General features: G+C 50.3%; 1 protein-coding gene across 1 annotated transcript in view; it reads left to right on the forward strand.

The window, feature by feature from the left end:
- Positions 1-13,862: 13,862 nt before the first annotated feature.
- Positions 13,863-22,740, forward strand: part of LOC306804242 (maestro heat-like repeat-containing protein family member 7) — a gene marked incomplete at both ends in the record, with an annotated part of 82,365 nt that continues 73,487 nt past the window's right edge. The window contains 3 exons of the mRNA XM_079310560.1: positions 13,863-13,919; positions 14,106-14,254; positions 14,579-14,726. Coding sequence (XP_079166686.1) covers positions 13,863-13,919; positions 14,106-14,254; positions 14,579-14,726 — 354 coding nt within the window. The remainder of the gene's footprint in view (positions 13,920-14,105; positions 14,255-14,578; positions 14,727-22,740) is intronic.

Genomic DNA, 22,740 nt, shown 5'->3' on the forward strand with positions numbered 1-22,740 from the left:
GGGCAACATCCCTAGATCCTGGGGCAGGGGCAGACTCTGGGGCAGCACCTCTATTTCCTGGGGTAGGTATCAGGGTTTTTATCCAAGCCAATATTCCCTTGTCTCTGAATGCTAAACAGAACAGGCGTATCAGCAACACCAGCCACTGTGTGATATCATTAGCATTTAAAGCAGATCTGAAATCCTTGAAAACTGGTGGGGTAGCCTCAAATAACTGGGTGATGGGTTGGGAGAAATTTTCCCTTGCATTCATTACCTCACAGTAAGTACCATTATTGAAATAACCCTAGAAACACGCAGTTAGAGTACGATAGCTCTAGATCCATGTGGCCACTTCCCAGAAAAAAAAAAAAAAAAAAAGAGTTCTCGGGTGGGAACGGGCTGGAGCGGGCGGCTCCTCGCTCACCGTTTGTGTCCGGGTGATCGGCTGTGTCTGCAGAGGCTGGAGGCTGGAACGGGGAGATGCAGGGCAGGTGATCACAGACCGTCTGGTTCTCCTGTGTTCGACCGCATGGCTGGAGACGGGCGTCTTCCTCTGAGCTCCCTGCAAACACGAGTCACCCCTCCGGAACCTGCTGCCACCTACCCCTTTTGTCTAGAGTCGTCAAAGATCCTGGGTGTAACCCGGCCAGCTCCATTGGCATGATAATGGGAAAAATTCTTTAAACTGACACAGTAATAGAAAAACACTCAACCCCCAACACCCAATAAGGCCACCCAAAATCCCACCAAATTCCCAAGGAACAGTGTAGATGATACAATGGTGCCTGAAAAAGGCCCTTGGTATTTTGTGCCCTGAGACAATGGAACCTTTCATGAGAGATGTGCCCTCTCCCTGCCAAAACCCCTGTTACCATTTAGGATTTCTATTGGTTTTTAACTTTACTAGATGATTGGTCTTTTTCTTACCTAGAATCTTAAAGTCATTGGAATGTTTCTCAACTCATAATTTTACAGGTTAGAATTCCATCCCTTTGAAACCTATAAAGACCCCTTGCTATGGTATGTAACCAGATTTGCTAGTGGAAACCCTCTGAAGAAATAAACTGCCTTCGGGACCTCTGCAGCAAATCCCGGAGTCTCTGTCCCTGGCTAGCTCGTAGCTGGCACTCTGCCTCGGGAGCTCTCGGAGCTGTCCGGTCTCCCGTAGCGGCCGGGAACTGCAACCACCCTAGCCCCGGCAGCTACAGAACAGCAGTATTCCAGGTTTCTGAAATTTAGAATACTACAGTTTCCCACCCAAATTGCTATGGAATAAGAGCCTTCCAGGCATTGGAAATTTGGAATCCTCCAGTTCCCCTCACAAAATCCCATGGAAGTATGGCATTCTGGGCATTGGGCATTTAGAATTCTCCAGTTCCCTTTCAAAATTTCCAGGGAACAATAGAATTCTAGGAATCAGGAATTTGGAAGACTTCAGCACTGCACACAAATCCCCATGGTCTAACAGCATTCCACGTGTAAGGCATTGAGAATTCTCCAGTTTCCCGTTCATATTCCTATGGAATCATGACTTTCTGAGTGTTGAGAATTTGGAATCCTACCTTACACACTCTATAATTCCCACCAAATTCCCATGGAATAACAGCATTCCAGGTGTCAGGAATTTTGAATTCTCCATACGCCCTCCCAAATTCCAAGGGAATAACAGCTATCGAGGCTTGGGGAATTTGGAATCCTCCAGTTTCCTTCCAAAATTCCCAAGGAATAATGACATTCCATGTGCCAGGAATTTAGAATCCTGCAAATAACACCTCTAATTCCCATGGAGAAATGCTATTCCGAGCCTTGAGAATTTCAAACCCTGCAATTTCCAACTCAAATTCCTATGGCATAACAGCATTCGGAGAACTGAGAATTTAGAAACCACGAGTTCAACTCCCAGATTCCCACTGAAATTATGAAATTACAGCATTCCCAGCATCAAGAATTTGGAATCCTCCAGCCCCCACCCAAATGCCCTTGGACTAATGGCAAGCCAGGTGTCAGGAATTTAGAATCACCCATAGCCTACTGAAATTCCAATCCTGTTCCTATGGAATAACTACATTCCAGGCTTCAGGAATTGAGAATCATCCAATTCCACATCCATACTCCCATGGAATAATGGCATTCCATGTATTGAGTATTTAGAATCCCTCAAAAGGCTTCCCAAACTTCCACCCAATTCCCAAGGAATACCAACATTCCAAGTGTCAGGAATCGAGAATCCATCAGCTCCCCTCCCAGTTTCCCATGCAATAATGGCATTCTGGGTATCAGGAATGTAGAATGCCCCAGTTCCCTTTGAAAATTCCCACAGGAACCCCAAAGAATAAAAGCATTCCAGGTGTCAGGAATGGAGAACCTTCCAGTTCCACTCAAAAATTCCCAAAGAGGAACAGAAATCTCTGTGTCAGGAATTTGGAATCCTCCAGCTCTGCACTCCAATCCCCAGGGATTAGCAGCATTCTGAGTGTCGGTGATGCCTCAAGGTCCAAGTTTTCTGTTCTGCTTGGGTATGCTTTCCATTGTGCTTTAGGGTGATAAAGGCGAAATAGTCCGATACCAGCTATGGACTCAAGGACAATTTCTTCAGACTCCAGGCCAAAAGTATAAACAATGGGAGAAGAGGAGGGCAGGCCAGCCAGGAGAAGAGAAGAAGGACACCTTACAATTTGAGACTATTAATTGGATGGTGGACTGCTGTATGTAAATGGGCTGAAGTCTATAAAAATGTGAAATGATGTGACCAAGCCCTCTTTTACTTCCATCTTGGAGCCACTCAGGCAGGGCAGGAGCCACGCTGAGGCACTGTACTGCCCGGGTGTGGCCTTTGCAGGCCTTTCAATAAATACCCATTTATTTCCCCTAACTCTGCGTGATCTCTGTTCCAGCTCCTAAAGGCAAAATCGGGAATTGAGAATCCCCCATAAAGCATCCCAAAATCCCACACAATCCCAAGAATAGCAACATTACAAGTGTAAGGAATTGAGAATCCGGAGGCTCCTCTCCCAAATTATCTTGGAACAATGGCATTCCAGGTGTCAGAAATTTCGTATCGTCCATATGCCGTCCCAAAGACCCATGGAAGAAAAGCGTCTCAGGCACGGATAAAGTAGAATCATCTAGCTCCCCTCCCGAATTCTCATGGAATTATGGCTTCCATGACATTGGGAATATAGATATTGCCGGTTCCCTTTCCAAATTTCCAGGGAATAACAGAATTCTGGGTGTCAGATATTTGGAATCCTCCAGTTCCCCACTCAAACTGCAACTGGAAAAATGGCATTCTGGGTATCAGGAATTTGGAATCTTCCAGCTCCTCAATGAAATTCCCATGGAGTAACAGACATCAGGATTTGAGAATCATCCAATTCCAGTCCCATACTCCCATGGAATAATGGCATTCTGGGTGTTGCGTATTTAGAATCCCCCATAAGGCTTCCAGCACTTCCACCTAATTCCCAAGGAATAGCAACATTCTGGGTGTCAGGATTTGAGAATCCTCCAGCCACCCTCTTAAATTCCCACCAAGACCATTGGATCGTAGCATTCTGGCCATTGGGAATTTAGAATCCTCCAGTTCCCAACCCAAAGTCCCTTGGAATAATGGCATTCCAGGCATCCTAAATTTAATATTGTCCATATGCCCTATCAAGTGCCAATGGAATAAATGCGTATCGGGCAGGGGGAAAGTAGAATCATCTAGTTCCCCTCCCAAATTCCCATGGAATTATGGCATTCCTAGTTTTGGGAATTTAGAACAATCCATTTCCCCTCACATATTCCCATGGGAGACCCACAATCAAGGCTGAAAGAATTTTGAATCATCCTGCTTCCCTCTCAGATTCGCTCCAAAATTATGGAATTACAGTATTCCCGGTGTCAGGAATTTAGAGTCCTCCGGATCCTCTCAAAACTTCCCATGGAATGATGGTTTTCCAGGCATGAACTATTTGGAATCTTCCCGTTCTCCTACAAATTCCCATGGAATTCCAGCATCCCGGGTACTGGGAATTTAGAATTTTCCAGTTTCCCATAAAAATTGCCAGGGAATAACAGAATTCTAGGCGTCAGGAATTTGGAATCCTCCAGCACCACACGCAAATCCCCACGGAAGAACAGCATTTCGTCTGAGCTTTGGTAGTCTGGACAACTCCAGTACCTGTGCCAATTCCAATGGAATTGCAGCATCCTAGGCATTAGGAATTAAGAATTCTCCACTTGCCCTTCCAATTTCCCATGGAAATGCACTCCAGGTATCCGAAATTTAGAATGCCCCAGTTCCCTTCCCAAATTTCCACCAGAACCCCAAGGATTAACAGCATTCCAGGTGTCAAGAATTGAGAATCCTCCATTTCCAGATGCCCTCCCAAATTTTCATGAAATAATGAGACTCCAGGTGTCAGGAATTTAGAATCCCCCATAGCCTTCTGTAATTCCAATCATATTCCCATGGAATAACTACATTCCAGGTGTCAGGAATTGAGACTCATCCAATTCCGCTCTAATAATCCCATGGAATAATGGCATTCTGGGTGTCGGGTATTTAGAATCCCCCATAAGGCTTCTTCCCTCCAATTCCCAAGGAATAGCAACATTCTGGGTTTCAGGAGTTGAGAATCCTCCAGTCACCCACTTAAATTCCCATCAAGACCATGAAATTATGGCATTCTGGGCTTTGGGTGTTTGGAATCATCCAGCGCAGCACCCAAATCCCCATGGAAAACCAGCCTTCCAGGTGTCAGGAATTGAGAACCCTCCAGTTGCCCTCAATATTTCCAATGCAAAAATGGCATTCCAGGTTTTGGGAATTGAAAATGCCCCAGCTCCCTTCCCAAATTCCAACAGAACCCCAAGGAATATCAGCATTCCAGGTGTAAGGAATTGAGAATTCTCCTCTTCCACTCCCATATTCCCATGGAACTACGTAATTCCTAGTTTTGGGAATTTAGAACAATCCAGTTCACCTCACAAATTCCCATGGAAGAACATTAATCCAGGCAGCGAGAATTTTGAATCCTCCTGCTTCTCTCTCAGATTGCCAACGAAATTATGGAATTACAGCTGTTATAAATGCATGACATGTTGTTGGCTCTGTGCAAGTATTGGGATAATTGCTGTATGTATAATGTTAAAATAGCATTTCTATATGGATATAGTCTTGGTTAATAGTAAAAGTCAGACATAAGTTTTTTAGAGATAGTTTGCTTAAACTACCCGCTTAGTCAAAGATAACAGCCCGTGAACATGTGATGGGGACCCTGCAGCTGACAGGACAATTATCAACACTCATCGGCTGGACCACCACCCAAATTAAAAGGGATAAGGAGCAGGATAAAAGCACAAGCCAAGAAACACGCATGCTCTAAAAGGGCGGACCCAAGGAGTGGCCATGCTAAACAGTTCCCAGAAACAGTTGACTATGCATGAAGGTCCAGGAATATGTAACTAATGGATGGATTGTAAAATGTATTTAAAAGGGTGTTCCTGAAACAGAGGTGTGCTCTTGGCAGCATGCCAAGCACCCAGCCGTTTGAACCCTTTGCTTTATGCATGTCTCCTATTGTCTTTTTATTAAACCTTTTAATTCTCCCAAAATAGTGAACCGAGTTTTTCACAACAGCATTCCCAGCATCAGGAATTTAGAATCTTTCAGATCCTCACAAATCTTCCCATGGAATGATGCTCTTCCAGAGATAGGTATTTGAAATCCTCCTCTTCCCCTCCCAAATTCCCAGTGAATTCTGGCATCCCAGGCAATATAAATCCAGAATTCTCCAGTTCCACTCAAAAATTCTCAGGGAATAATGGAAATCCTGGCAACGAGAATTTTGAATCCTCCTGCTTCCTTCCCAGATTCCCACCGAAACTATGGAATTACAGCATTCCTGGAATCAGACATTTGGAATCTTCCAGTTGCATTTCCAAATTTTCAGGTAAAACCACGATTCTGGCTATCAGGAATTTGGAATCCTCCAGCCCTGCATTCAATTCTCCAGGGAATAACAGCATTCCGGGTGTCGGGAATTGAGAACCGCCCATAAAGCAACGGAAAATTTCACCCAATTCCCAAAGAATAGCAACATTGTAGGTGTAAGGAATAAGAATCCTCCAGTTTCCAACCCAAATTCCCTTGAAATAATGGCATTCCAGGCATCAGAAATTTCATATATTCCATATGCCCTCCCAAGTGCCCATGGAATAAAAGCATATCAGGCAGGGGGAAAGTAGAATCATCTAGTTCCCCTCCCGAATTCCCATGGAATCATATCTGCCACGACATTGGGGATTTAGAATTCGCCAGTTCCCCTTCCAAATTCCCAGAGAGTAACAGAATTCTGAGTCAGGGATTTGGAATCCTTCAGTTCCCCACCCAAATTGCAACTGGAATAATGGCATTCTGGGTATCAAGGAATATGGAATCTTCCAGCTCCGCAACCAAATTCCCATGGAGTAACAGCATTCCAGACATTAGGAATTGAAAGGATTTCAGTTGCCCTCCCAAATTCTCATGGAATAATGGCATGCTGGGTGTCAGGAATTTAGAACTCTGTATGCTCTACCAAATTCCCCCCTAATTCCCATCACAAAAAAAAGCATTCAAAATTTCAGGAATTTTCAATCCTCCAGTTCCACTCCCAAATCCCCATGGAATAATGGTATTCTGTATGTTGGGAATTTTGAGCCCTCCAGTTTCCCTCCCATGGAAAAATGGGATTCCAGGCATCATGAAATTAGAATTCTCCATGTGCCCTCCGAAATTCTCACGGAATAACAGCAGTCCAGGCATCGACATTTTGGACCCATCAAGACCCCCTCCCCCACTCTCTAATTCCCATGGATTCCGGGCATTAGGAATTTAGAATTCTTCAGATGCCCTCCCAATTTTCCATGGAATAATGGTACTCTATGTGTAGGGAATATTCAATCCTCCAGGTCCCCTCCCATACTCCCCTGAAATAAGGGCATTCTGGGTGACAGGAATTTAGAATCCCCCATCGCCTTCTCTAATTCCAATCATATTCCCATGGAATAATGGCATTCCGGGTGTCGGGAATTGAGAATCACCCCTACGCCCTTCAAATTCCCACCAGTATCCCAAAGAATAACAGCATTCCAGGTGTCAGTAATTGAGAATCCCCCAGTTTACTCCCAGACTCCCGTAGAATTACAGCATTCCTGGTTTCTGGAATTTTAATTTCCATGGATTAACAGAAATCCTGGCAGATAGAATTCTGAATCTTCTAGCTTCCCTCCCAGATTGCCTCTCAAATTGTGGAATTACAGCATTCCTGGTGTCAGGAATTTGAAAACCTGCAGCTCCCCACACAAATTCCCAGAGAACAATGGCATTCCAGGTATGGGGAATATGGAATCCTCCAGTTCCCCTTCTAAATTCCCAGGGAATATCAGAATTCTGGGCGTCAGGGATTTGGAATTCTCCAGCTCTGCACCCAAATCTGGGTTTTGGGAAATTACAATTCCCCAGAGTCTTCTCAAATTCCAAACATATTCCCATGGAATAATGATATTCCAGGCGTCAGGAATTGAGACTCGTCCAATTCAACTCCCATACTCCCATGGAATAACACCATTCTGCTTGTTGGGAATTTAGAATGCCCCATAAAGCATCCCAAAATTCCACTCAATTCCCAAGGAAGAGCAACATTGCAGCCATCAGGAATTGAGAACTCTCCAGCTCCCTTCCCAAATTCCCACAAACACCAGGAATTGCAGCATTCTAGGCATTTGGTATTTGGAACCCTCCAGCGCGGCACCCAAACCCCCATGGAAGAACAGCATTCCGGCTCCGGGAAATTGAGAATCCTTCAGTCGCAGTCCCAATATCCCATTGAATAATGGCATTTCCAGGTGTCGGCAATGTAGAATCGCTGTAGGCCCTCCAAGTTCCCACCAGAATCCTTAAAAATAACAGCATTCCAGGTGTCAGGAATTGAGAAACTTCCAGTTCCACTCCCAGACTCCAGTGGAATTACAGAATTCTGGGCCTTGGAAAATTTCAACCCTCTAGTTCTACTCCCAAATTCCAATGGAAAAGACAGATTCCAGGCATCATGAACTTCGAACTGTCCATGTTCCATCCCAAATTCCCATGAGATAACAGGAGTTTGGACATTGGAAGTTTCAACCTCTCCCATTCCCCTCACAATTCACATGGAATTGCAGCATCCTGGACCTTAGGAATTCAGAATTCTCCAGATGCCCTCCCAATTTTCCATGAAATAATGGCACACAGGTGTCAGGACATTAGAATGCCCCAGAACCTTCTCAAATTCCAATCATATTCCCATGGAATAACTAGTTCCCTGGTTTTAAGGATTGAGCATCATCTTGTCCTAGTCCCCTGCTCCCACGGAAAAAATGGCATTCCGGAGTCAGGAATTTAGAATCCCCCATAAGGCTTCCCAAACTTCCACCCAATTCCCAAGCAATAGCAACATTCCAGGTGTCAGGAATTGAGAATCCTCCAGTCCCCTCCTAAATTCCCACAAAGACCATGGAATTACAGCATTCTGGGCTTTGGGAATTTGGAATCCTCCTGTTCCACTCCCAAATTTTCACACAAGTACAGCATCCCAATGGAATACTGGATGTCAGGAATTGAAAATCTTACAGTTCCCCACCCAATTTTCTCATGGAATAATGGCACTTCAGGTGTTGGGCTTTAGAATCCTTCATACACCCTCTCCAGTTCCCATTGTTATGCCAAAGAATAACTACATTGTACGTGTCAGGAATTGAGAATCCTCCAGTTCCAATCCCAAATTCCCATGGAATTATGGCATTCCCAGTTTTGGGAATTTTCAACCCTCCTCAGAAATTCCCATGGAATAATGGCATTCTGGACAGTTGGAATTTTGACTCCTACTGCTTCCTTCCCAGACTGTCACCAATACTAAGAAATTACAGTAGAAATTCCAGGTGTTAGGAATTTGGAATCCTCCAGGTCTGCACCCAAATTCCTATGGAATAAAGGTATTCAGGTATCCAGAATTTAAAATCCTCCAGGTCCTCTTAAAATTTCCCATGGAATAATGGGTTTCCAGATGTTAGGCATTTCCAACCATCTGTATGCCCTCTGAAATTGCAATGGAATTGCAGCATACGAGGTACTGGGAATTTATAATTCTCTGCTTCCCCTTCCCAATTCCCAGAGAATAACAGAATTATGGGTGTCAGATACTTGGAATCTTTCAGCCCTGCACCCAAATCCTCACGGAATAAGAGCATTCCAGGTGTCCGGTATTGACAATCCTCCATTTCCCATCCCAATTTTTCATGGAATAATGACATTCAGGGTGTCAGGAATTCAGAATCCACCATACGCCCTCCCAAATTCACACCAAATTCCCATGGAATAACTGCATTCCAAGTGCTAGGAACTGAGAATCCTCTTGTTTCTCTCCCAAATTCCCATGGAATAATCATGTTCTGAGAGTTGGGAATCTTGAATTTACCAGTTGAGAACTGTTAGGAATTGAGAATCCTCCAGATCCCCTCCCATACTTCCACGGAATAATGGCATTCCGGGAATAAGAAATTCAGAATCCCTCATAAGGCTACCTAAACTTCCACCCAATTCCCAAGGAATAGCAACATTCCAGGTGTCAGGAATTGAGAATCCTCCAGCCCCCCTCCCAAATTCCCACCAAGACCATGGAATTACAGCATTCTGGACACTGGAAATTTTGAATCCTCCATTTTTCCTCCCAAATTCCCATGTAATAACAGCATTCCAGACGTTCGAAATTTCGTATCATTCATATGCTCTACCAAATTCCCATGGAATAACAGCCTCCCAGGCATGGGGAATTTAGAATTCTTCAGCTCCCCTCCCAATTTCCCAGGGAGTAACAGAATTCCGTGCATCAGGAATTTGGAGTCCTCCAGATGCCCTCCCCATTTCCCATGGAATAATGTCATTTCGGATGTCAGGAGTTTACAATCCCCCATTCACCTGCCACAAATTCCTATCATAATTCCATGGAACAACAGTATTCCAGTTCTCAGGAATTTAGAATAATCCACTTCCCCACCCAAATCCCCATGGAATTACAGCATTCCCAGTTTGGGGTATTTTGAGCCCTCCAGTTCCCCTCATAAATTCCCACTGAATAACTGCATTCCAGGCATTGTGAATTTACAGTCCTTCTGCATCCCTCCCAAATTGCCTGCATTCTTCCCAGATTCCCACTAAGTCTATGGAATTACAGCATTCCTAGCATTGAGAATTTAGAATCCTCCAGGTCTCCTCCCAAATTTCCACTGAAACCATGGAATTAACCACATGCCCAATCAATTTGAAGTTGGAATCCTCCAGTTCCCCTGCCAATTCCCATGGAATAACCACATTTCAAATTCTGGGAATTTCAAATACACTATTTCATCTCCCAAATTCCCACCTAAACCCTGGAATAAGGGCATTCCAGGCATTAAGAATTTGGAATCCTCCAGGTCGCTTCCCAAATCCCCATAGCATAGCAGCATTCTATGCCCTGGGATTTTCAAATCTTCCATATGCCCTCTTCAATTCCCACCAAAACCTTGGAATTACAGCAATCAGGGGGTAGGAAACTAAGAATCCTCCAATTCCCCTCTCTAATTCCCATGGAGTCCTCCAGTTCCTGTCCCATACTCCCATGAAATAATGGCATTACGGGTGTAAGGAATTTAGAATCCCCATATGCCCTCCCAAATTCCCACCAAATTCTCATGAAATAACCACATTTGAGGTGTCAGGAATTTCTAATGCTCCAGTTCCCGTCTCAAAATCCCATGGAATAATGATATTCTGAGTGTTGGGAATCTTGAATCCCCCAGTTCCCATCTCAAAATCCCATGGAATAATGATATTCTGAGTGTTGGGAATCTTGAATCCCCCAGTTCCCGTCATATACTCTCATGAAATCATGGTATTCGAGGTGTAAGGAATTTAGAATACCACATAAGTTGTTGCAAAATCCTACAAAATTCCCAAGGAATAAGAGCATTCCGGGTGTCAGGAATTGAGATTTCTCCAGCTCCTCTCCCAAATTCCCACCAAAACCATGGAATTACAGCATTCTTGGCAATGGGAATTTGGAATCCTGCAGTTCCCCTCCCAATTTTCCATGGCCTTGTGGGAATGGAATAGCAAGAAAAAAATTACCAGGGAACTGGACTGGCCAGTGTGCCATGGGATACCTTCTCCCTCAGTTACAGGTTACAAACCAAACAGATGAATTGACAGATTGTCTTCAAGGACTATGGAAGCACAGACTCACTAAGACAACACCCAATAACCCACCAGTGTGATACAGCACCAGGCTTCATAGATTGTTAGGCGGTTGCTCCCAAATTTAGGAATTGCACAGCTGCAACATGCCATTTCAAGCATCTCAGCCAAAATAGAATTGACTGATAATTCAACAGCGGGTGCTTTAAGAAGACTACAAACTGAAATAAACTCAATTAAAGAAGCAGTCTTTCAAAACCACATGGTGTTAGATATGGGAACAGTCAAATGGGAGGAGTTTGTATTCTAATTTATACCAGTTGTTGCACTTATATAGATCAGTCAGGGCAAAAGCTAACCACTGGCTATTTGGGCAGACAATCCTATAGAGCATGCCCAGGAAGCAGGGGTAGAAAAGTTCAAACCCGAGGAAGACTTATGAGCCTTTATCCAAAACAACCAGCAGGAGGCTGACAATCACCTCGTGCAGAAACCACGCACGTGTTCAAGGGCTCACATAGTCATGTCATTACAAAATATGTTGCAATATGAAAGATAGCAAAAAATAATTTGCACATTAATTAAAAAACATATACAGGCTAGTACTGTGCAAAGAATGGACAGGTGATTTTGTTGTGGAGCAATGGCCATCACTCCAGGTATCAAATAAGCAAATAACTGCCCCATAGGCCTTATATTATAGAGTACTACTGGTTTCTAGCCTAGTTTTCAGGCATCAGAATGCAGTGGGTTTCAGCATCATCCTGCTGAGGAAAGAATTTGGTCCAAGCCTGTATCCCAATTTCAGACTGTACAGGAACACTGTGGACTTCTTCCCACTCTACTTGGAACTGTGCAACAGAACAGAAGCTCAGCCATTACAGCCCTGCATGGTAGAGACTTTAATTCATCTAGGAAGTGTGTCCTAAGGCCTTGTGTGCAATCCTTGCTTGGGATCTATAGTGAGAATTTGTATCCCAGGAACAATGGAACTAATTTGGCTATTCCAACGTGTTTGCTGATGTTTGTCTTTGGAAATGGAGACAGTGCCTCTGTACAATCTAGTTTTACTATGAAACTCAGCTGCTGATTGTGTGCTGGTGCTCCTGCCAATCCTTGCCATAAAAGAAATTATTTCAGGACTAAGAGCTTCTGCCTTCTGACAGATACCAAGAGTTGCCAGCAGTTGCTTCAGGTGCTCCTGCCAACAGCCCCTGTAGGAAGGAGCACAGCCCCCAGTGCAAGTTGGCTTTGGCTCCCTCTGGCACAGAAGCCCCCGGGGCACAGGTCTCTGGGGCAGGAGCCAGGCACCAGAGCTGCCAGGGCCCGGGGGGTGGCAGGTCTGCTTGGGCAAGGACTCTGCCACACCCGCTGATTTCAGTGCTCGCAGGGCACAGGAGTCAGAGCAGCATCCATGCCCTGGCCCACACGATCCTTGACTGTGTCACAGACATGGGTTTAGGATGGCCACCAGCTGGGACGTGTCTCAAGGAGGCTGAGCCAGCTTCTGTAAAAGGCCCCGTGCCCTTCCCGCTGCGGCTGCGTCAGAGCCCTGGGGGCTCCTTCTGCTGCCCTGAGCCTGCAGAGCAAGGCACTGATTGCTGATGGTTTGAGCTGTTCCTAAAGGTCTTGTCAGGCTGTCTTAGACACGGGGTGAGGGATTCCTTCCAACTTGGGCCACTTTGGGTGGGCTGGGGGCAGTCCCAGGGCAGGTGGCGGTGTGTGCAAGGGCCGTTAGTGAAACGGTGCAGCATGGTCACCATGGCGTGGATCAAGACAGGATGTCCAACGACCATTGGTGACGTGTGCTGATATAAGAGCCGACGGTGACACAGCCACGGCACAGTGCTCGGAGCACGGGACAGGACGGGACAGAGAGGTGCCGTGAGGAGCCCCTGCACAGCCCACTCGCTCCTGTTGGACCCGGAGCTTTTCTGAGTGTCACAAAGTGTTTGTCTCACAGCTTTCCCAAGGCATCTCTCTTCAAGGTGCCCTCGAGGCCAGACTCTGCCATGGCAGGCAGATTTTTCAACCTCTTCAAAGTGTTTAGCAGAATAAAAAGGAGAGCCTCTAGAGTTCGCCCAGCCCAACAGCCTGAAGAGCCGGAGCCATTTCAGCCAATGCAGGATAATGAGTGGAGCAGCTGGGTAAAAGGGCTGAAGGCTGCTGCAACCTTGACCCCTCCCATCCCATCCCTTTGCGACATGCCCAGGCACAGGACAGAAGAGGGACTGGGCAGACACCCCGCAGTGCCCGTGCTCCATCCCCTGGGGCATCCCGGGGCTGTCCCTGTCTGGGGAGCACAGGGATGGACTCTGTTCTCCGGCCTCTCCCACAGCCCCTCAGCTCTGGCTGCACTCGCTCTTTGCCAGGTGCAGCCATGGACAGCACACACGAGCAGGACCCCAACCGTGGCCTCTTCCGCAGAACAGCGCAGGTGCCTGCAGCCATCCCCACCTGAGCTGGGCCTGCTGTCACTGCTCAGCCCAGCACAGAGCTTGGAGCACTCCATGGAACAGCCCTCTCTTCCTGCCCTTTGTTCTCCTGCCTCACTTGCAAATTTATCAAATACTTTTGGCAGCAAGTGACCAGCACCATGAGCACTGGGTCCATAGAAAACTCTGAGGACTACACCACCAACATGAGTGCCGCCCTGCTTGACAAGCCTGTAGAGGAGGGTTTGGCAAATCCCAAGCAAGTAAGCAGCCTGTGACGATGGTTTGATCTCCCCAGGAATTGGTTGGCCTCGCAAGTCACTGGGGCCTGCAGGTCCCTGTCAGCCTTTGATGCCATCACAGTGAGGGGGAAGGGAAGCACTTTTCTGGGGAAGCTGGGGACATTACTGCCTCTGTCAGCTTTCCAAATCTCCCCATGCCTTTTTCAGGTACCTGCCATGGTGAGGTTCATCCACCAGTGGCTCATGGCCAATGAGACTGATGAGCACAGGGTGGAGAGGATCCTGCTAGATCTTGCTGAGGCACAGCCCACTGATGTGGTGATGACTCTCCTGCGTGTGGCCCCATCGTGTGACAGGTATGGGGCCCACCTGCCCAGAGGGCTCAGGGCTCACCAGCCCAACACCCTGTACAGCTTGCTCCAGGTCAGCCTGAACAACAGAGAGTTCTAGGGACCTCTGGCTGCTCCCTTTTCCAGCCCTGGCTTGTCAGCCCCCAAGCCTGCTGCCATGCTCCCTCCCTGCCCCTCAGGAGCCTGTCCCCACAGGGCTAAACTGCCTGGGTGTTGCTGGTGAGGGGAAATGGGCAGAGGCAGAGCTGGCAGGCAGCTCAGGTCCCTGCTGCTGCCCAGGCCACGGTGCTGTGTCTCAAACTGCCCTGAGACAGAGTTCTGACCCTACAGAGCTGCTATGACCATGTGGAAGACAATCTTGTGCTCGCCCAGGACTGCAAAGCCGGCACGGTTGAGACTCCTGGATGTGCTGGGGAGCTGGCCAGAGCACAGCACACGTACCTCCGATGGGGACACAACGAGAGTCTTTGCCCTGGCTGTGAGTTTCTGGAACTCACCTTTGCTCACCCCAAGGCCACCTCTCTTGCAGCTCTCCACTCTCCTTCCCGCACTGCATCTCCCACCCTCAGGTGCTGGGCTGAATCCTGGCCCAGGGGCAGCTTCAGGGGCACCAGGCCTGGTGCTCCCCCTGCGTCTCCCCTGGCCTCTCCTGCCACTCTTGGGCCCTGCCGCACGGACACCTCGACACTGAGTGCTGTCTCTGGGTGTTTGTCCTTTGCGGGCAACTGTGATGATATGGAAGATCTTCCAGGAGCCCTGCATCCCACACATAGTGATACTGTATTTTACCCGCCTATTTGTCCCCCTACTCTTCCAAGCATACTTCAACACACTGGATACACCAGAGAAGGTCCATAAATTGTGGAAAACATGCCAGAAAGAACACGGCTTTCCTGCCATCCCAACAGGTTTTCCATCCCAGTTCTTCTGTCCCTGTCATGTCCTCAGGGCAGGAGCCAGTGCTCTCGGCATGACCTGAGCTTTGCTCTGCACACAGGTTTGCAGTGCGGACCCTGAAGTCCTTGCTCTGCCGAATGAAATGTGAGGATGTGGTGATGGCAATGGAGTGCAAGTGCGGCTGGGACACGCTGCTGTCTGCTGATTCCCAGCACTATGCCCTGGGTGTGCTGGTCAGGTGAGACCCCACGCTCCCCACTCTTTGTGCTCTGTGTCCGGAGTGCCCTACACAGTAACTGTGCTCATGGGCCAGAGGGCCTTGTCACCAAGGTCCAGGCAAACAGACTGGAAATGACTGGGAAAGGAGGGTGCCCAAAAGGAGCTGCCTCCAAAATAGCTCAGGTCCCCTTGCAACAGGATGGTAGGGAAAGATCAGACCTCTGGGAATCAGTCCTGGGAGAGGTTTGACCCCTGACTCAGACCTTGCTTCCCTTTTCCTCCTTTCAGAGTAATGCACTCCTCATCCACACCCTTGTCTTCTGGGATTGCATTGTTCCTGCTCAGCCTGCTCAGCATGGAGATGCCATGCTGGGATTTTGCTGCCCCGGCATTCCTTGTGGAGGTGAGCCTGATGGCCAGCGCTGTCTCCCTGAGCTGCCTCCCAGCTCTCTGTCCTCTCGTAGCCACAGCTGCCTGGGACGGTGCCTGTGGCCTGTCCCCCAGCCCTGTGTGGTACTGTGCTCCTGCTGGACTGGTTCCCTGTCACTGCCCTGTGCCTTTCAGGTCCTGGAGTGCTTGGACGTGTCCAAATACAGGGCCAGTCTCCTGGAGATCATCTCAAAGAACCTGCAGAGCGAGTGCAGGGAGAGGCGGCACCTTGCGCCCAGATGCCTCATGGTGCTTGGCCCCATGGTGAGAACGGAGCAGCTGCTGAAGCCCTGCCAGGAGCGTGAGCCTGGGGCATGCAGATGCTTGCGCATGGCTGGGCTTTGGGTGCTGGGGCAGCTGATCCCAGCTCTCCTGTCTCCTGGGTCAGCTGCCCAAGTTTGTTGGGACAGGCCTCTGGCCTCTAGGCCCTGTGGCAGCAGAGTGGCCTTTCACACAGTTGTCTTCCAAACAGGCAAAAAAAATGTGGAACCTCACTGACAATCTTGTGGACATACTGCAGGAAAACAATTGCTTCATGGTCAGGATGACCATTGGTGTTCTCCAATATTTGTTACTCCACAATGGTGCCCCTATACGCAGCCCCATCGCCCTGCGCCTGGCTGAGGCGCTCCTGCCACTCTTTGACCACGTAAGGCTCTGTGCCCCAGGCCACGGCCACCGACTGCGGCCCGGACTCTTTGTGACCCGTGAATTTCAACCTTGGTGCCCACGCGGGCCTAAAGGAACCAGTGCTTAGGTCTTTTTTCCTTCCTTTCCTACAGCATGATAGACAGGTGCAGGTGGGATCAATTACTGTGTTTGAACAGATGATAAGATAATTAATGAAAAAGGACAGAAAGGCTCTGAAGACACACGTGTGGCAGAGCATGTTCCCACTCTTCATCAACTGCCATGATAAGAATCTGGATGTGGCAGAGGTGAGGACTCGTGGGCTGCCCGTGTCCCCGGAGGGGAAGTTTGGCTGCCTCCTGGTGGGCTGTAGCCTCCTCCAGGCCTTGGCACAGGGACCTGTGCCCTGAGCTGCAGGGACATCTCCGCATCTCTGCTGCTCTCCAGGCATCTCGGACAGCGCTGCTTTGTGTGACCAAGTTCCTGAAGAGGAGGGATCTCATGCAGCTCGTGAATACAGTGGAGCTGTGGAAGTTGGCCGAGTGCCTGGTAAGGACGGCCTGGAAGCACCAGGCTCAGGCTGAAGAAGCCCCCTGAGCGCGGCGCTCACTGTGTGCGCTTGGCTGCTGTGGCCCTGCCCAGCGCTGCAGGCAGGGGCCGCACGGGCTCTTCTCCAGGCTCCTGCGGCCCCGAGCCAGCTGCCCCCGGAGCCCCGGCCCAGCAGGGCTGCGGGGTGGGCCGGCACCGCGGCTCCCCGGGCAGCAGCCGGCCCTGTGCCCCTGCAGAGCCCGGCCAGCGGCTGCTGGCCGCGCCTCAGGGTTGTGCGGGCAGGGGAGGCCGGGGCCGGGCGCGGGCAGCGCCTGCCAAAGGGCCAGAGCCTGCCCCGACCCTTCGCTCCCACTGCTCTCCGCAGCTGGCAGAGGACAGGAGCCGAGTGGCCGAGCACCTGCACCAGGCCCTGCCCTACCTGCGGAGCCCACAGGAGCCCCTGTGAGCGGCAGCCGTCAGGTTCATCGGTGAGCCTGGGCTACCTCCCTGCCCCGCCGCAGCTCAGCCCCAGCCCCACCTGCTGCCCCGGCAGCTTCTGCCATCCGGGCCCGGCACGGCGGAGCCCCGGCTGCCCTCAGGGCTGCTGCTGCCCTCTCGCAGCCGTGCCCTTGGGCAGCAGCATGCGACAAGGGCCCGGGCTGAGCCCTGCCTGGCCACGAGGGCCAGTGGCCACAGGACTGGCAGCACCGCTGGCAGGGAGCTACGCCGCTGGGCAGAGCCGTGACAGGGTCTGTGTTCCCAGGGATGGCCGGGGAACTCAAGAGGGGGAAGAAGGAAGAGCTGCAGGTGCTCAGTGAGGGTGAGTGAGGGCAGCGGGCTGTCAGCGGGGCTGGTAGGAGGAGCAGCAATCCCTGCCCCGCCTGCGGAGGGGTTTTGCTTCTTGTGTGAACAAGGGCTGGCATGGGCAGAGCTCACAGAGTTTTCAGGGATGCAGGTGGGGGGATTTGTGGTCAGCAACTTGATCCTGTTGGTCCCCTCTTGGCCATGCCAATAGCTGGGAGGAATGCCCCTGACTGGAAGATCTCCTTGGATTCCCACAGATCCGGGCTTTGACTGTGGCTCTGTTCCTCTCTCTTCTAGCCCTTCAAGCACTGAGTAAAGACAACAGCCCTTCCCATGCAAGCTCAGTAACTCAACTTGCATTCAGGCAAAGAGCTGCAGAACTACCTCCACCTGATAGCTCAGACAAGGCAGTGTCAATGTAACACCTTCAGGTGCCACAGAAGAGGAGACCACCTGGGGACCAGAGACCAGCTGGAGCTCCAGGCAGAGCTGATGATTGTCAAAGCTCTTGTTGATTCGACCCTCTCCCTGCTTGTAGACAGCACCCTCCCTCCAGCCTTCACACTGTACCCATTCCTCTTTTTTCCCCTCCACTCTACATCCCTTTTGACAGCTCCCTCCCTCCACCCTTCAGAACCGTCCAATCCCTTTTTTTCTTTCCCATCCCTTTGCTTTGCCTTTCATTAATAAACAGTTTGGCTTCTTCACTTTGCCTGCATCTCTGTGGAGCTAAAGCAGCACAAATCCAAAGCCCTGAGACTCACAAGCCCCTCCTGCTCTTCCATTCCACGCCGTGTCTTGTGCAGAGATGCAGAGGAACCAAGGCAGATCAGGCTGGAAGGGTCTCTGTGCTGAAGCTCCAGTTCTAAAACACTGTGGAGTTCAAGGCCTTGCTGAGCACCTTGAAGCCTCTGGATTTTAGAAGAGCCACCCTGAGTATGCTCTGAACCCAGATGGGAGGGATTCCATGGCAAGCACTCATGCAGGGCAAAGGAGATTGGAATGCTGGCAGGTTTCAAGAATAGCTTCCTGAAAGCACAGCAATGCTCCATCCCTGCACAGGGTCAGGAAGAGGGTAGAACCAGAGAGCATCAGGGCTTCACAGAGAGCTTTGGGTGTTCCAGAGAGCAAATGAAGCAGCAGCACAATGCCCGAGAGTCAGACGTCTGACCGTGCCAGTGTCCGGAGCGCTGCCAGGCAGTGCCGGGATCCTGGCTGCGGTTCTGGTCCCCACAAGTGAGGAATGGCAGCCCCTGCCTCAGACCCAGTCAGAAAGCCAAGCAAGTGGGACCAGAGAAGGGGCACCCTTCCAGTCTCTCTTGGGCATGGTTGCAAATCATCCCCTGCTTCTTCCTCCTCCCCCTGTGCTTGGGGTGTGCTGGTGGCAGAGCCAGCCTGGATGTGCTCTGTTTGCCAAAGGCTGTTCAGAGCGAGTATGGAAAGTGCTGCGTACCCAGCACAGAGTCCTGGAAGGTGCTGGCAAGAGCATCCTGCAGGAGCAGGGCCTGGTCTCTGGCTGGGAAGAGCCTGGTTTTGCTGCTGTGACCGCAGGCAGGAGTGTAGGCAGTGAAGAGGCAGTAGGCAGCTTGTGTTTGCAGAGGGCCTGGGGCTGTACGCCTCAACCTGCACCTGGAAACCTGGAAACACACTTGGGAGAACAGGAGCTGGAGCTGGAGTGCCTGTTCTGAAAGGCCCAGAAGTAATTCAGCCTTTCCATGGCTTAAGAGTGCGTTGGTGTTCCTGGGGAAAGCTGCATGTTTGGGGAAATGCCTTTGGAGAAAAGGGGCTTGCTTCTTAAGGAAAGTGCTTCCCAAGGAGCTCCCCGTGAGGTGGGTGAAATTGTTCCCCTTCGGCTCTCTGTGGTCCTTTCAGCCCTTGAGGCCCACTACCCTTGGCTGAGGGGCAGAGGAAGGCTGTGAAGAGCAGCTTTGGCATCTGCCTGGACCTGCAGAGACCAAGCCAAGCACCTGCAGCAGGGTGTGTTACCCTCCTTTGGACAGAGGTGTGAGCAGGAGCATGTGTCCAGCTGTGAGCCCCAAAGCTCTCTTTGAGAGCTGTGAATTCCAAGGCCTTTACACACACCCTTTTCACACCTTGCCTACCTGCTGTGTTTCAGCTCTTGGCAAGTTGCAATTGCCTCTCACTTGGTGGAAGCTGCTGTGGGCCAGGGCCAGCACTGAGCCGGGCTGCGTGGGCCGGGCAACGTACAGAGTCTTGGCTCATCTTGGCGTGTCCCTGGCCTCAGCAAAGGCTTGGAAGGTTTTCTCCCAAGGCATCCTGCCCACTGACTCTTCCTGTGCACCTTGGAGAGAACAGGAAGGCATTTCTGGCAGCTGGGCATTAGCGGGCCATCAAACAGGGGCGTTGTGGAGCAAGCCCAGCTGAGATACCCTGAGAGGAGCCAACCCAGTGATCCTTGCTCCTCTCTGCTGACACCAGAAGGTTTCTCTGGTTTTGGAATGACCCTGGCTCTGTCAGGGGGTGCTACGTGGACACGAGACGGCCGCTCCTGTGCTGCTGGGTCCCAGCAGTGCCTCGCAGCATTCCTGCACACACATCAGGATGCTGGCCAAGAGAGGTTCTGGAAGCTGAGGCACCTGATTTTAAGCTTTTGCAGGTGCCTACAGGTCAAGGCCAACAGCATTCCCTCAGGATACAGCAGTCCTGAGAGTTGCCCCCAGATCTGCCTGATGCAACCTGCTTTTTGTGGCACCAGGTGCTTTCCTGTGGAATATTCTACCTCCCCCAAGAGTAAAGAGGGAGCTGGAGAAGGAGCTTGCCAGGCTGCTCTCTATCCTTTCCCAGAAGTCCTGCTCAAGTGCACAAGTTCGAGCTGAGTGCCAGTGTGTGAATGTAAGAGCCGTGCAAAGGAAGGGTTGGTGGGAAGGATGATCCAGGAACCACAGGCCTGGCAGCCTGAGCTTGCTACCAGGACAGACCCTGGAGCAGATCCTCCTGAGTGCCATCCCACGGCACCTGCAGGGAACCAGGGACTCTGCTGGAGGCTGGGAAAGCTCTGCAGAGGGATGGGGACAGCTGGGGGTCCTGGCGGGCTGTTGAGGGCTTCTGTGCGGCTGTTTAGGGGGGTTGGTGTTCGTGGGAGTCTTGGAGAAGGATTTGTCTGGAAGGTGAGAGGTCTAGGCTGGAATCGGAGTCATCTTGAAGGCAGCATCGGTGCTTTAGCCCAGCTTTGGTTAGAGAGGGCAGAAGGAATAGCTGTGATTTTTCCTGTTAGTGGTCCTGATTGTCCCACAGGGAAGAAGAGGGGACAGCTGTAGTTTATGAGCCACTTAGATGTCTGTACCAGGAGGAGGATTAGCCATTTTGCAATCTCCTTATTTGTTTGTCGACCTTTGCAACACTGAGTGGACTTTCATTCTTTCTGAGCTTTTCTTCCTTCATAGAATTATTGTGTTATCCTCTCTTCATTGAAAACCATTTGCAAACCAAAGAATGGGCCTTTTTTGCCTCTGTGTCTTGTTGTTTTGCAAAGTGACTTTGAAGAAATGACGTTAAGGCAAATGAGTTGCTGCTTTGAGACGGGACGCAAACTTCCAAAATTTTCGTGTTCTCAGGCCATACCAATGAATATGGAAAGTTTGCAATATTTAGGAGCTACTTGTGTAGAGCAATTGGGAAGTAAAGCTTTCTATAACTGAGGATTCTTAAATGCCCTGAGCCCTGCAGAGCAGGGCAGTGATTGCTGATGGTGCAAGCCGTTCCTAAAGATCCTGTCGGGCTGTCTTAGAAACTTGGGATGAGGGATTCCTTCCAACCTGGGCCACTTTGGGTGGGCTGGGGGCAGCCCTAGGGCAGGTGGCAGTGTGTGCAAGGGCCCTTTGTGACATGGTGCAGCATGGTCACCGTGGCATGGATCAGGACAGGATGTCAAAGGAGCCTTTGTGACGTGTGGTGATATAAGAGCTGACGGTGACACGGCCACGGCACAGTGCTTGGAGCACGCGACGGGACAGGACGGGACAGAGCGGTGCCATGAGGAGCCCCCGCATAGCCCACTCGTTCCTATTGGACCCGGAGCTTTCCTGAGTGTTATTCCTGCAGGTGACCTTGAGGCCAGACCACAGGACTAGCTGACCTGTGGCCTTCTCAAGGCTTCTGTTTTGCAGGTGCCCTTGAGGGGCGTCTGTGGGACTTGGTGCCCCACAGATTTTCCGAGGCATCTCCCACCCTGCAGCAGGTGCCCTCGAGACCAGACTGAGGGATTTGCTGGCCACAGTACTTGACAAGGAGTCTCCTGTCCTTCTGACAGGAGCCCTCCAGACCAGAGTGCAGGACCTGCTGTCCTGTAGTCTACCCAGCACATTAGTCTTTCAGGAGCCTTCCAGATTTGACTGCAGGACTTGCTGACTTGCAGCTTTTCTAAGCTATCTCTCCTGATAGTAGCCATAAATCCAGTCACTGACATGGAGCAGAGACCCCCAAGAGTGCCCAAGCTGGCCTGGCTGATAGAGGAGGACGAAAGTCCAGGAGATGCATCATCAGAGGATCTTGAAGAGGTGGTGCCATTCCAGCCAGTGCAGGAGGGTGAGAGGCAGAGCTGGGCCTCATAGAGGGTGTCTGCATCCATCTGGGCCCCATCCCATCCTGTCCTATCCTGTCCTGTCAGACCCTCTCCTCTCCTCTCCTCTCCTCTCCTCTCCTCTCCTCTCCTCTCCTCTCCTCTCCTCTCCTCTCCTCTCCTCTCCTCTCCTCTCCTCTCCTCTCCTCTCCTCTCCTCTCCTCTCCTCTCTCTCCTCTCCTCTCCTCTCCTCTCCTCTCCTCTCCTCTCCTCTCCTCTCCTCTCCTCTCCTCTCCTCTCCTCTCCTCTCCTCTCCTCTCCTCTCCTCTCCTCTCCTCTCCTCTCCTCTCCTCTCCTCTCCTCTCCTCTCCTCTCCTCTCCTCTCCTCTCCTTTCCTATCCTATCCTGCACTGTCCCATCCCATCCCATCAAGTCCCATCCCGTCCCAGAATCTGGGGGTACACCC

Source organism: Erithacus rubecula (assembly GCF_903797595.1).
Source record: "Erithacus rubecula genome assembly, chromosome: 8".
Lineage (NCBI taxonomy): Eukaryota > Metazoa > Chordata > Aves > Passeriformes > Muscicapidae > Erithacus > Erithacus rubecula.